This window comes from Rousettus aegyptiacus, unplaced genomic scaffold (genome assembly GCF_014176215.1).
Source record: "Rousettus aegyptiacus isolate mRouAeg1 unplaced genomic scaffold, mRouAeg1.p scaffold_m13_p_1, whole genome shotgun sequence".
Taxonomy (NCBI): Eukaryota; Metazoa; Chordata; class Mammalia; order Chiroptera; family Pteropodidae; genus Rousettus; species Rousettus aegyptiacus.
The window spans coordinates 165,988,436-166,003,413 of NW_023416284.1; the positions used below are offsets into that span (position 1 = coordinate 165,988,436).

The 14,978-nt window shown below is 33.9% G+C and overlaps 1 protein-coding gene across 6 annotated transcripts in view; it reads right to left on the minus strand.

Moving 5' to 3' along the window:
* The window catches only part of REPS1 (RALBP1 associated Eps domain containing 1), a 71,695-nt gene that overhangs the window by 4,287 nt on the left and 52,430 nt on the right, over positions 1-14,978 (minus strand). For 2 of the 6 annotated variants that reach the window (XM_016132686.2, XM_016132688.2), the window contains exons 10-17: positions 14,789-14,869; positions 9,344-9,431; positions 8,458-8,559; positions 6,362-6,434; positions 4,939-5,054; positions 4,049-4,113; positions 2,285-2,470; positions 1,140-1,235 (exon numbers count right to left, since the gene is read on the minus strand). In XM_016132686.2, coding sequence (XP_015988172.1) covers positions 1,140-1,235; positions 2,285-2,470; positions 4,049-4,113; positions 4,939-5,054; positions 6,362-6,434; positions 8,458-8,559; positions 9,344-9,431; positions 14,789-14,869 — 807 coding nt within the window. The remainder of the gene's footprint in view (positions 1-1,139; positions 1,236-2,284; positions 2,471-4,048; positions 4,114-4,938; positions 5,055-6,361; positions 6,435-8,457; positions 8,560-9,343; positions 9,432-14,788; positions 14,870-14,978) is intronic. The other 4 variants (XM_036222153.1, XM_016132687.2, XM_016132689.2 and 1 more) reach the window with 4 other exon arrangements.

Here is a 14,978-nt window from a genome sequence, read left to right on the forward strand (position 1 = left end):
ACTGTAATATTAACAGATTTAATTTAACATAATATGATACATAGTCAATATATGTCTGCTCAATAAATATAAAAGGAGTCTCCAGAAATATGCACCTATTATCACCACAGAATTTCCTATTCAAAAATACGAGAATATATAATTGTAATGAATAAAGCAATTTATACAGAAGTGGAAAGCTAGAGAATTCTTAAAAACTTTTCACTAAGATGCACAATAATTACAACTCTTAAAAATGAGCAGACGTTTCTGTTGAAAACTGTGAATCTGTCTTCAATAGAATCAAATATGGTATTTTAGTATTTACCATAACCCAATTTGACCTGTTAATAAATGAAAAGAAGACTTAACTGCCATCTCTTTGGTTAAGCGCTATTTTTAATTTGTTGCCATGAGCTGACAAAAATAAAAGCCACAGAACTACTAATGTAGTACAAAATAAAGTTTCCAGAAAGTAGAATTTAAGCACTTTCAGACACACATGCTGTTTTAATAATTATTAGGACTGTCTGGATGAAATAGGAAAAAAAAAATTACCCAAATTTTTCTCTCAAGGGGAAAATGTACTGATATCTATAATTTACTTGGAAATGCAAATGACAGATATGAATAACTAAAACAAACGTAAGAATGGAGAGATACATGATAAAGTAAGTATGGTAAATATTAATGGTACACTCAATTTTTACATTGATGTATAATGTAAAATTCTTTCAACTTCCCTGTATGTTTAAAATGTTCATAAAATGTTGGAGAAAAAATTATCCTTCAGTTAAAGAGCACTGTGTATAACGTTAACGTTAGAGGGTTGATAATTTTTCCCAATTCTACTTAAAAATAAATTAAATTTGACCAATAAGGAAGTTCTATTTTATGTACCTGGAAGACTGTAATACCACATAAATTTTGAGAACCTGTGGTATACACTAAGATAAGACTATCACCTCCTAGAACTTTTAATAGGCAGACCTTGTTCTAAGACAAATTAAATATGTTAAAAGCAGTGGAATGGGTTAGATGATCTCTAATTTTATTCACAGATATTTGTCATCTTTAAAATCTTATAAAGTATAAGTGATCTCTTATAATTTTTTATATATACAAAATGATGAATATTATAAAAGACAATTTTTGCATACCACATTGGCAGGAGCACTAGCAGCTGTCTTGTCTTCAATTTTACTATCTGTTTTGGCAACTCGAAGAGAACTTGCAGAATCAGAAGCTTTTTCAACCTAGAGATGAATATATTATTACAAATTACATATAAGTAATATATAATTATGCATAAATATATATGTAACAAATGAGTAAAATGTTAATAAAAAGATTCATTCTTACAATAAGGAATCTGAGATGAAGATGAGAATGAATTTAAGAAACCCTTGTAAAATGACCATTTTCTACCACTGAAGGGCAGAGAGGAGGGAAGGTAATAGAGCTTAGGGCGTCAGGAAGGACTGAAGATGCACCTGTAACACTGTTTAAAAGTTCTTGTGGTTGGGGAGGGGATGCATCCACACTGGGGGCATGAGTAGCAGAAGGCCGTGCACACCTGTACCTCCCAGTGGCCCCACTGCGAACCAGGAAGTTACAGGTTTGAAGAAATGCCTAGTAGAAAAAGTCTCATGGGTCAAATCTAGAAGAAATCTTTGTCTAAAGTATGTTAAATATTGTAGGTTTCTCAATCTGTCAGGAAGGCTCATTATGGGCTGAGACAACGAGAACGGAGATTCTGGAATTCCTCTGGTCCTTCCAATTTCACGTTAACGTTTAGTGAGATCAGGGATCCCTAGGGTTCTTGCCACGAGGATTAAACAGTCTCAGATAATACTGTCTGCCAAGATTAAATTTTGGCATCCTACAGTCTGTAAGTCCATCTGACTAAAGTGACATACTATCATACAAACTTGAGTGTAGTTCTGGTAACTACAGCCTGTTGCTACATGGAATCTTCAACAAACTACACAATCAGCTACTCAGCATTAAGATACAACCTCCAGAGCAGTGCTATAGCCAGGACCAGATGGCTGTGCTTTTCACACAATAGCTATTTCAACCCAGATTCTGATTCTTATTAAGCACTATACTGCAATCAACAGGTATATGGGGCGAATAAAAGAATTGAGAAGCACTGACTTAGGGAATATATATCCTCTAAAAGAAGTGGCAACAAATATTTTGCTCACTGATGTGCTCTCTAATATCTGCTCATTTAGGGGTTCCTCTGTTTGCAGAGAGGCTATGAGACAGCAGAAAATTAGGTAAGCCCTTAAAAACTGACCGGCAAGACCTCTGGATGTTTCTCAGCTTCATCATCTTGTTCTTCATTTACATTTGATGCAGCAAATACTTCAAATTGGCTGAAATCTGCAAAATTTGGTTGTTCTGGTATCTGCTGAGGTGAGGTACTAGTGTGAGTTATTAGGCCATCGGCATCCACTGGGCGATGCACAATGGGACCAGCAGCCTATACAACAGTTTAGAACAAAGGAACAAAAATTTCATTGGTGAATCGGTATTAAAAGTAGCCTCTTTTTCTTTGAAAATATTATAAATGTGCTGTTTTATTATCTGTAAATTCATGAAGGTGAGCTACAGTAACACTTTGCTCCCCAAAAAAATAAGTGAGTAAGACACAAAAAAATTAAGATGACGATCCCCCAATAAAAAAGATACTTTTATAAAATTCTTATTGCAAAGAAGGTGCATAAGGAGAGGGGAAGGTCTGGCCCTACTCTCTGATTCTCTACTTGCATCTATTTTTTTCTTAACTGGGCTACTGCACAATAGTTTGTTCTTTAAACAAGTTATTTTTAAAAATGTTTCATTATGTTTTAAAAAGGTTATTTTTAAAGTATGAAAACCAGTGCTCTATTCTCTCAATATTCAGTGCACTTCCCTTCAATTTGTCCTCTGCTCCTTTGCCAGATCAATCCTAAAATCTTCAATCGGAAAATACATTTATTGAGTATCTACTTCTGGTCAAACACTATAGATATTAACAGTGAACAAAACACATAATGACCATGCCCTAATAAAGCTGACAATCTTTGCAAGATGAGAGGTACGTTAACAAAGAATTAAGAGAGTGTGAGAAGTTTACTGACAAAGGAAGTACAAATGCTACAGAATAAAACTGGTCTCTTCCCTGTTTACCCTTTAAAAACTTGCCATCTCCTTTAAGAAAAATTCTAACCTTCTTAGAATGATACAAGAGATGCTTTGCCCCATTTCCACCTCTTCAGTTTCCTTTCCCAGCACTTCAGTTGTACTAACTTGTTTTCTCCTTTAAGACTATGCCAGACTTATCTCACACCGCTATGGCTTTGTGGATGCCATTCTGTCTGGCAGGAATGCCCTCTCCCAAAGAAATACCACTTTATCTTTCAAGTTTGTGTGTAGGTCTTACTTCCTTCATTTTACTTACACATTTTCAATGTGATCCCTGACTTACTAGACAGTAAAAGTGTATTAAAGCATTTCATAAATGTATCTACTGTAGCACTTCTATTATAATTGTTGTATATAGTTTGGCCTTCCTCACTAGGCATTTCTGGAGTCAAGAGACCAACTCCCTGGGTTTTACAGCTTAATTGCAGTAAGAATATTTTTGCTCACACTTTAGATAAAATAAGTGCTGGAATAGTCAAATTTTAGTATCTTTCATGATTAAGAAACTGTATTTTAAACTGCAAATACTCAACTTAACTTTAAGAATATAACTCAGAAAATCAACTAAATTCATTCATGTAAAAGGTAGTCTAGTCACATAAAACTAACAGCTATGATCTAGACTCTGCTGGAACATAACAGTTTTGTGTTCTGATCAAAACAATTTCAACCTGGCAGGGCTGCAGATGTCACCCAACACTTTCTTATCTTCCGAAATCAGACTTATTTTTCCCTGAATTAAATGATCATTAAGAATAATTATTTAATTCCCGATCTTCAAAATAATGCTAGAATAGAATCAAATACCTAACAGACGAAGTGATCATGAGCACTGTAATAACTGTGTTTAGTTAAGGAGTGCACCGAGAAGTACCTGTGCGGGCTGTGGTCTTGGAGGCACTGCAGGGGGATGAGCAACAACTCCAGCCTGTTGCTGTCCTGTGTGAACATACAAGTCTTCCTTTTAGTAAATATATAATTACTTTGCTAGCAGAACAGGTTGAATGATCAAATGATAAAGATTTCTAAAAATGTCTGATAAGTACTGGAAAGCATGTATTACCTTGTATAACTGTCTAGATGTGACCTACTGGCCAAATCTCATGGCCTTTTCTCAGACCTCATTTCTCCCGTTCTGCTGCACAAGGCACTCTTGACATGTTCCTGCTGCACCCCACCCCCATTTCCATAATACCATACCTTCTTGGTTTTCTTCCCATATTTCCTTTTTAAATTAACATTTCACTCTGTCATTTCTATGTAAATGATTCTCAAATAATACATCAATCTTTCTTAGCCTACAAGCCCAGTGGCCTGTTGATTATTTCTCTTTTCCCTCATTATACCAAACTCATAATGTACAAACAGGACATCATCACCCACTGTCCTAATTTTTCTACTCCGATCACGTAATAACAATGACCAGTTCCACAAAAAGTAAAACCTTAGAGTAAGCTTGGATTCCTCTCTCCTTTGTCAACTTAACTAACTTAAGACCTACTGGCTTTCTGCTTCCTTGATATTTCCACACTATTCTTTTAAAATCTCTCGTGGCATCTCTCAGGTCTCCATCTTTACCATTTAAATTCAAACACACATTAAATAGTCATTAAGAAAAAAAATTCCTTCTCATCTGATACCTTTTAAATTCAAAATTTTCTTCCCATAAATATTAAAAAAGACATATTAAGAGAAAATAAAATATTGTCTTTAATTAACTTTAAAATCACATGATAATACATATCATCGTTCTCTAACCCTTACCTGTGGTGACTGTAAAGGTCCGATTCATATCTAAAGATGATGATCTAGAATGAGATGGCTGTGGCCTTGGAGGGGGAGGTGGTGGTGCAGTATCTGGTGATGTTCCTGAATGAGACCTGCAAAATTCACCCCATCACAATTGGTCATGCTACTGATTTGGAGCTTTTTCCTTTTTAAACATTCAAAGTTGGCTAAGGAGCAGAAGATATTGGTGTGACATTTTCTCAAGTAGGTATACAAGTATTACAATTAATAAAGACAGTACTGTTTATGATGTACACTAAACAAATGGCTATTTAACGTGGCAAATAATCTTTTTTATAAAGTATAATTATACATTTAACAAAATTTCAAAAAATGTGAAAAGGAAGTTATTAAAGGAATTCGAGGTAAACTGTATAACAAGTATAATGTTTTCTCAAATTCAATTATAGGTACTATTATTCTGAAACATTTATTTTCAAAAAGAGAAACTCTACTTTCATATATGGTTAGCTTTCAACTTATTTAAAATTTGGAGTTTGGTAAGTTGCAGTAGAATCTGGCTCAACTATTTGAGGTTCCCACTGCTGTGTTACCACAGGCCATTCCACTTTAGAAGTCACTATACTCATGCTCAACCTACCCTACAGATGCACTTGATTGCCACCAAAATTTTCTATATTCTGAAAAGTGTCTCATGGACTCTGGCAATCTAATCCTCACAGGGATAAAAAGGAGAATAAAATCCAAGATGACTGAGAATTCTAAGAAACACAGGAAGAACCATATGAAGAAGCAGCCTTTTTATCTGTAAGCTCTTTGGAGATTCTGTACTATAGTCTCCCTCTATACCTCCCAGGCTTGTGGCGCAATGATCCTTACCACATACAGCAAGCCAGAGGAAAAAGATGCTTTGGCCCTGTACACGGGTTTTTGTGGATGATAAAGCCCTTGCAGACACCCTATCCCACGCCTTTCTGTTTGTGCCTGAAGAATTATATGTAACAGATCTTCAGGGTGGCTAGGTGGCCCAACACCGGGCAGTGCTTCTGTATGGCATTTTAAAATACAGTATTCTTTTGGTACTTGTCTTAAGGCTATAAAAGGAAATCTGCACATTTATTACTTAAACAGCCGCTTTTTGTTTACTTAGGAAAAGGACTGTATCAAACTGCAACTGCCAAAAAGTTATCAGCCCTTCCTAAACCCTCCACAGAATACCACAGAAGACAATAAGGATTCCATTTGTTTTCCTATTAAAGTTGGAAAGAATCAAAACCACTTCCCTTTTACATAAATCAATAGGTAACCTAACAGCCTCCAGAGAAGGGAAGAATTAAAAAACAGAGAAAAATACTAATTTATACTTGTTCCTAATTTTTTTAAATATTAAAATGTAACACAATATGGTAATATGGTTTTTATTGACAGAAATACTGACCTTTGCCGAGTTACATTGTTCCCGATCTGTTCTGGGTCTGAAGTAAAAGAGTCTGAACTACTGTAACCATCTGCTGATAAATGGAATATATCCTACTTAATAATAATCATTTCTTCACTTTTAATCTATATGCCTCAAATATAACTGAATTATTCTTACAAATCAGAGATAGTCAAAGATTGGCTAAAAGGTTAACAATTCATCCCAGTATTATTAACTATAAAACATTAAATATAAATTGAAAAATTCATGGCCTATTTAAACAATAAAATACTATGCATACAGAGTAAGTTTAAATCTAGAAAAGTTAACATTTAATAACAGAAATATTCAAAATAGGTTATATGGAAGGAGGTCACAAAACAGTATATACATTACAATTTTGTTTTATATAAAAATATAGCACACGCACAGAATGAGGATGAAGGTGACAATGAAACGTTAAGCACAATCATTTGTGAAATAGTGAGATTATGCAAAATTTTCTTATTTTTTATTACATTTCTACAATAAATAGGGATTACTTTTGTAATAAAAATTACTTCTGTCATTTTTAAGGAACAAAATAGAAATATTTCAAATAAAAAATTTAAAATTGTTAATGTAAAAAGTTAAAAATTTCACAAGGGAATAAAATGTCCTCAGATAATACAATTTATGAAATAGGCAGAGGTTCCCAATTTTTCACCTGAGGAAACAGCATTTTAAATTTCCTAGAGTTTTATGAAGGAGTAGAGAATCTGGAAGTAGAGTAACAGTGTGACATACAAAAATTTTAAAGTAGCAACTCTAGGGATAAAATGAAGGAATACTACTACATATTTTCAAGAGTTGTAAATTGAAGGGATTGGTTACTTGGTTTATTTTCATTTCAAAACGTATCCCTTTCCTTTTCCCTTGTCAAATCACTGAATTATTTAATTGGTACAAGATGTTAAGCTCCATATTTCCATTTGGATGTTCTAACAGGCATTTCAAACTTAAGATGTCCAAAGCTGAACTCCTCTTCTTCCCCCACAAACCTACTCCTATCACAGTCTTGCTCAATTCCCAATTATTCAGGCCAAAATTTATTGAATTACCCTTGTTTCTTCTCTCTCACTCACATCCTGTATCATGTAGGTAAGCAAATCTTATGGTCTTTTCCTACAAAATATAGCCAGAACCTGACCACTTCCCAGCACTTCTGTTACCACCCCAGTCCAAGCCATCTTCTCTGGCCTATAACTGTCTCCTAAATGGTCTTTCCCTGTTTTGACTCTTGCCTTCTGGCCTGTTACCAAGATAGCAGCCAGAAATGATCCTATTTAAAAAAATGAAGGTCAAACCGTGTCACTTCTCCATTCAACACCTTCTAATGGCTTTTCACCTCACTCAGAGTCAGTTTTACCCTGCTTCCGGGTTACTTACTATTCTACCACTTGCTACCTCTGCCTGTCAAATTTACTAACTAGTTCTATTCCAAGTGTTTGTCTGCTGTTTGCAGCAAAGTAAGCCATGGTTCCTATATCAGGGCTTCACATTTGCTGTTCTTGTGCCTTTGATGTCCTTCAGGTATTCACACAGCCGAACCCCTCCACTCTCCTTTAAGGTTTAATTCAAATGTCACTCCCTTTCCTTTTTCCCAGCTTTATTTTTATCCAGGGTACTAATTACCTCCTAGGATATGAATTACTGCCCCCCCCCTTTCACTTATGTCCCCTACAGACTGTAAACTCCATTAAAAGCTTTTGTTTACTGCTAAATCCCAGTGTCTAGAACAGAGCCGGACACACAATAGTTAGTTAACATTGGCTAAATGAATGAATACATACACAATTTCTTGACAGAAAGAAAAGGACTAGTGGGAAAGAGCCAATGGACTAAATCTGGCTAACTGAGAGGGATGGCAAACAGGAGGCCTACCCTGAAGCAGGATGAGGCAGCAAAGGGCAACCATTTATTCGTATAGAGGGCAGGGTGTTTAAAAGGGTTTGACTATTCTCTACTTTATTCAGTGAAGATAATATCAACTGGCTATATATTTGCATTATTCAGACTCTAGATCTAGACTTAATAAATTTCAAATGGAAGATGTAAGACCATCTTTCACTTACCTACAGTATTTCCAGAAGCAAATTTTACTGATGAGTTTATCTTATTTTCTTCTGACAGGTCAGATGTTTTCACAAGTAATGGGCTTGTAGGATTAGTATGATCTAGTAGAGAATTAATAGGTAAAAATACAAGTCATACGTATTTGAACTAATAAAAATTTATAAACCTCAGTGTACATGATAAGACTTCATTTAGATATTCAAAAAGAGTAGATAAATCCATGGGATATAAGACAAAATAATATATTTCTTTTTGACAAAATAATATTTTTTAAAAAATAAATATAAACCTGTTTATATAGAATTTTGTTTTCTGCCATAATAGAAGATATTTTACAATGAAAATGTCAATTTGGCTGTTCATACTTGATTTTATCCCTGGAGGGCAATTACTTAAAACATCACACACATGGCTATAAAATAAGTATTTATGATGCTGACTTATATAGAAAATAAATCTGCCTTTGAGAAATCCTAACTAAAACATTTAATCTTAGATGAGAAAATTCAAGAGTTTAAGCAAAACACAATTTCAAAGCCAAATTATTTTAACATATAATCTCTTCAGTTAAAATTTGAACATACTTTAAATTCAAAAAAGTGATCATAAAAATCCACAGGGTATCAGAAAAGTCACATTTTTCAAATGTTCTTATTTAAAACCTTTATAACTTAAATTCAATAATGTTTTTTAAAACATAAATTAAAAAATATATATGAAAGTACATGTATACATGTATAATTGTACAAAGTACTATGTTAAAAAATAAACGATTATGAAAGAAATCTGAACCCTGACAGAATAATTATTTATGTATTTCAGTTTGATATTCATCTAAAACACAACCCACTAAATTAAAATACAGCCCAGCCACAGCTTGCTTACCACTGCCAGTTCTTTTAAGTTCCATTTCCTGCATGTGGATTTTGCTGGGAGTCATACGAATGGGAACTGGATGAACAATAGCAGTATCCTAGAGACAAATGGGAGGAAATACAGAATTTTTATTAAAAATGCCAAGCTAATACAATAAAATCATCAAAATTAACAGTTTAAAAACTGGTGGATGGACTTCCTCATTCACACTAAGGCAAGCATGAAAATTAATTTTTAAATGAGAAATTCGAGAATTCTATTTAAAAAATCAAGTTCACTATATATTCCTAATAAGTGTATAAAGTACATTTTCATTTTTGAGTAAAGATTTGGGTGAAAAAAATGGTCTTGTAAAGGTATACAGTATTCAAAGGCAAAGTGCAAAAGGATCTGATGAAGTTATACAAATCTGAACCTCTCAGGTTAAAGTGAACTATTTCATGAGAATCCAAAAACTAAGTAACAGACTAAACTCATTTTCATAAAACTGCTCAAGAAAATGTGACTTTTTTTTTTCATACATAAAACAAAGTTAATGAGAGTCCTGTTATATTGTAACTAGGCACAATCCACACTTTGTATAGATTGGTTCTATAGAGCTGCTTTTTAAAATTTAGCATAAAACTTCCACAAGGAATCTATTTTTAAGAGGGATAAGACTCCTATTCTGAAACTCCGATATTTCTCTTTAACCCGCAAGACTATAATACACCTGGTATCTTTCAATTTCATGAGTATCAAGTCTGGTTAGAGTAAAGAAACTGGTAGAATAGACTTTCGAAAAGAATGAAAAGAGTAAGGCAGGCAAGGAAGAGAGGATGAAGACATGTGCCTATCTCCCAGAAAGGAGAGAAAAAGAGAAAGTTACACCTGGGTACACCCGTAAGCCTGACCCTGGGAGCTGAGACCCCCAGAGGAGGAACCAGAGGATCAAGCATTTGCTTAATAGCAACAGACCAGCTGAAAAACACTGCTAATGTGGCTCAGCTCCTTCCATGGAGAGTCAGTTAGTACTCTGTGTGTGCTGCTGCTAAAGACTGAACACGAGATCCTCAAATTTGGAATATCTAGTTGTGAGTTAAGTTTATAATTAAGTGTGCAGGATAATGGTCTTTCAGTTTCAGTTGGACACTATTTTGGTGATAGTACTAACACCAAGCCTTTGCTGGAGAAAGTTCTAGCATGCCATCTTGTCTGAGAGCTCTCCCTGGCTTAGTCTCATAATCTCTAAATTCAAACAATTTATAACAAATGAAGTCTTTATTATTGCAATTATATTGACAAATCCATTCATAGTAATTTCCTGCTCCCCATAACAGTGAGATTCTGGACAGGGTTTGTATATCATCCAATTGATATACGACTCTAAAATTTTTGTTATAAAGATGAATATTAGAGATGGATAAAGGTTTAGATTCCTCACATAATAATGAGTCTCTCTCAAAAAATATAATAATACACTTAAGATGTTGTTATGGTTATTAAAAACATGGCTTTAGGAATAACTACTACTTTCTTCACTTAAAATTTTAATTGCAGAAATAACTGCTATGAGAATCAGAATTTAATATTATACAAAGTTAAAGAAAAAATGATAGTTTGTGACACAATAAGTTTTTGTTCCACCCCCCCACTATGAAAAAACAAGGAAGAAAAATTTATTAGATGCTTTAACCGTTTTTATTCATCTTATATTTTGTGTGTATGTGTATAAAATCAAATTTATAAAACTGGTTAACAGTTAGAAATATATGTCTTTTCATATAATTCCAGTACAGTAAATGGAAGTACAATGATGACTCCAAGAAAAGAAAATCAGGAATTTTCTATTCGTTCTCCAAATAATTTGCCTAAGTTTCTGTACCAGCAAAGCAATTTTGTATTACAAACTTTAGTCATACAACTACTGGTTGCTATAAGCCTACAACAGCTTTACTCCAATAGGTCCTACTGCTACAAGGTAATTCCTTGAAGACCAAACCTAACTACAGACCAGTATTGAAAGCTTCCATTTGTGAATGATGTAAACCGGGATAAAGAGCTCTGACTTTTAAGCATTTCGATATCCAAATGAAGGACCATGAATGCCTATAAGCCTGAGTCCTGAGTCACAAGATGCCAAATTAACACTTTCTCTGCTCCAAACTAGCATCCCCAAATTTAAAATAGAGAAAGAAAAGTATAAGACTGGCAGGCTCAGCTCACTTTTTTCTACCTATGTAAATCACCCAAAGCTTTTGGGAAACCCATTCCTAATCACTCATGGCACATTTGTTTCATATATTTGGGCACCTGATTTTATACAATTTAGCACTGTTGAATATTATTGCTCACATATCTATACTTCCTACTTGCTTTAAATCCTATTATCTTCTGTCTGAATCCAACCCTGCCTACTTTCTATTCCTATGTTACTTAGTTCAGGTGCTCTTCATCTCGTCTTGATCCCAATAGTTCTTCACATTATTGCCCAAGTGATCTCCCTTGCCCCTATTTTATCATGGTACTTCTTGTTGGCCAATAGTGTCTATGAGATTACGTTCAGATCCTTGATCTAGCATACAAAGACCTTCCCAGTCTAGTTCCAATCACATTCTTTAGCCCCATCATTCCCCCATATACATTTCTACCCTATACTCTCACCACACTGAATGGATCCTGCTCATTCTCTCTGCTTGGAGAGAGTCCTTGTCAACTTCCGTCAATTCATAGTTTCATTCAAAACTCAGCATATAAACATAAGCTCTTTTATGGACATCTGCCCAAAATACTAGGCTGAGTTGGCCCACAGTTCTCTGCCCACAGTTTTGTTCACAGCCATATATACTTATCACAATCAGCTATATAACACTAATTAAGCTTTTAATAATTAAAAACTGTGATTTACTTAAGACTGGAATTTTGTTTTTGACAATTGGTGATCAAACTCCCTTTGACACCCTGAATTACTCAGGAGTTCTACAGCACTCAAGATCAGGAATAAATCATGGCAAAGACTGGCACATTATACTTCTCATCAATCTAGAATTTCCTTGCAGAAGCAGATTCTGCCAGAGTCTATTAAATGATAAGCAGTTAAACAAAAGTAATCCAGTTTCTGGAAATGAGATATCAGAAACTCAACTTCATCACAATTCTGGGAGCCTAATAAATAATTAGCCATCTCAGTTTGCAACTGAGGTCACTGCTCTGTGACAGTTTGTCTCTAACTACTACGCAGCAGTTTGGAGCTTTTCACAGATTTTCCCTTTATTAAGCAAATAGCTAATTACCAAATTGTAGCTTTTAAATAAACTACATTAAATATCTCCAACACTGTAATGCATGTCAAATTCATATTAAAACTGTAGTGTTTTTTGTCCTCCCTTCCCCCGCCCCAGGTGATTCTGTTCTAATCTGAATGAATCTTATTTATAATCCTTATTTATATAAACTTTAGAAAGGATCATTTGGGATTGTGGCTACTGGCTGTACTCTGTAGATAGGCAGGCAGTATGTCAGATAGTATTAAACGAAGGTTAGAAGTTCAGTGAGAACAGGTCATTCTCCTAATTGAAAGTTTAAAGAATTACTAGTTGGAGAACAAAGTTTAGGTTTAAGGTTGCCACCATAAAAGAAATAAAGATGTTTTTAGGTACCAGATTATAAATACTTAAGACTGGCAACTTTATCAAATTTAGAAGTCTAAATTCACGTTTAAAAGGTCAATTAACCAGTTTTAATTTTTCCAGAGCCTCCTGCCACACTAGATATAATACAAGAGAAGTATTAAGCCATATCATTTTAAACACTAGAATGGAATTCATAAATCTGTATATTTCCAAAAAGTTACAAGAACATTACTGTTATTAAGCTAAATGTTTCCCTGCATTTCCTGCCAGTCATGAGTCAATTTATTTTGCCTCTGAGTTCTAGGTTTTGATATTCGATGTTCTTTCCTAGACTGACAGAGAATCATAATACTATAAATCATTATTTTCACTATCTCTTAAGGGTTAGAGAATAAAATAGAGTTTCTTTATTGCTACATCAAATGTAACATCCCAAATAAAGTACTTTTATTGAGTACTTTTTATAAAACTAACTTGACTACGTAAGTAGGAGATAAAAATAATATGAAGAAATGAAACTTAGACCTCAGGTAAAACTTTCTTTTAGTTTACAGCACATGTCACTTCCCAAGACCTCAATTACAGCTGCTAATAAGCAGCAAAAATTGTGTTGCCTTTTTATTTCTCCTTCATTTTTCATAGACTAAAATAAACGATTAATAAATGCCCTCAAAGTAAGAATAGAAGCAAAAGGCATGGATGATCTATATATTAACTGAACCTTGTATAATTAATAAATTACAAATACACTTTAAAAAATTCTATATGTTATTTGTTTGGATTCAATGTAATAGCATCGCTATTATTTTAAATAGATACGAACTCTTTAAAATTGTAAAACACACCAAAGGTCTATTAATTTAAACTGTTGATGTACTATTATCCTTAAATGTCACTTCTCCCAAATCCACATTAAATAACAAGAGCATTTTTTACATTTAATTGATAAATGCTGGCTGTCTTTGATCTGAAACATCTAAAAAAAATGCTGTCACTTTCTTCTTATTTTTCCACTGAACTCAATTTTTAAAATCCTACCTTTAAACTCTTCTTCCTTTCCTACTTATTTCCTCTTTTCTTTTTGAAAAGTGCTTATTAGCATGTCCTCTCTTTTAAAGAAAAAAAAATTAAAAAAAGAGGAATGAATAGTGAGAAGCATGATTAATAGCTAAGGTGTTAAAGTTTTTAAACAACTTGAGGGGCACGTCGGGCATATATTAAATTAAATCTATGGGAATATAATTTATTTTTGAAATCAGGATGTGAACTTTGTAGCATTTTCAAAGCAACACAACCACAGGAAGACAAGACAGAGGGCTCCTTTGCACAATGGGAACCTTTGACTAACAACTCTGTATTGTTTTGCTGAACTTGACTCTCTTGTAACAGAATTCAACATACTATTTGTCAAAGCCATACCATCTGGACTATTAAAATAAAAGATGACATTGCATATTTACATACATAGTACATATTACATGATGTGTAAGCATACAAATAAGATAGTGTTTACTGTCATTACACTGAAATAAACAGTATGTTTAATAAAACATACACTCAATTAGCAAATGAAAACAAAGGTCAACTAAACCTATTATCACAGAATGTTTGTTTAGACACCAGATTTTAAAAACATACAATTTTCACTCACCAAAATAATTAGAAAATACAAACAATGGTAAAAATGTTCTTTCCACCATTAAACACACAAAAATTGAAAAGCCTGCCACCATTTCCCTCTAAGCACTCCACCGAATCATGCATATCTGCTAAAAACCATAATGAATGGAAATTTGGGTTAATAAAATTAATTTCAAACAAGCAAGCTAAGTGATTGACTTACAGGATCAGCTGGTGCAATGTTAGAATCAAATTGGGTCAGAGTTTGTGAGCTTGAAGAGCGTTCACTAAATGTCTCCCACTGCTGAACAGACAGAGGAGAGACAAGTCAGCATGATGAGAAAGATGGAGTAAAAGATCACTGGAGAAGATTTAGCAAAGTAATTCAGAGGTTGCACTGCAAGTTGTGTTTC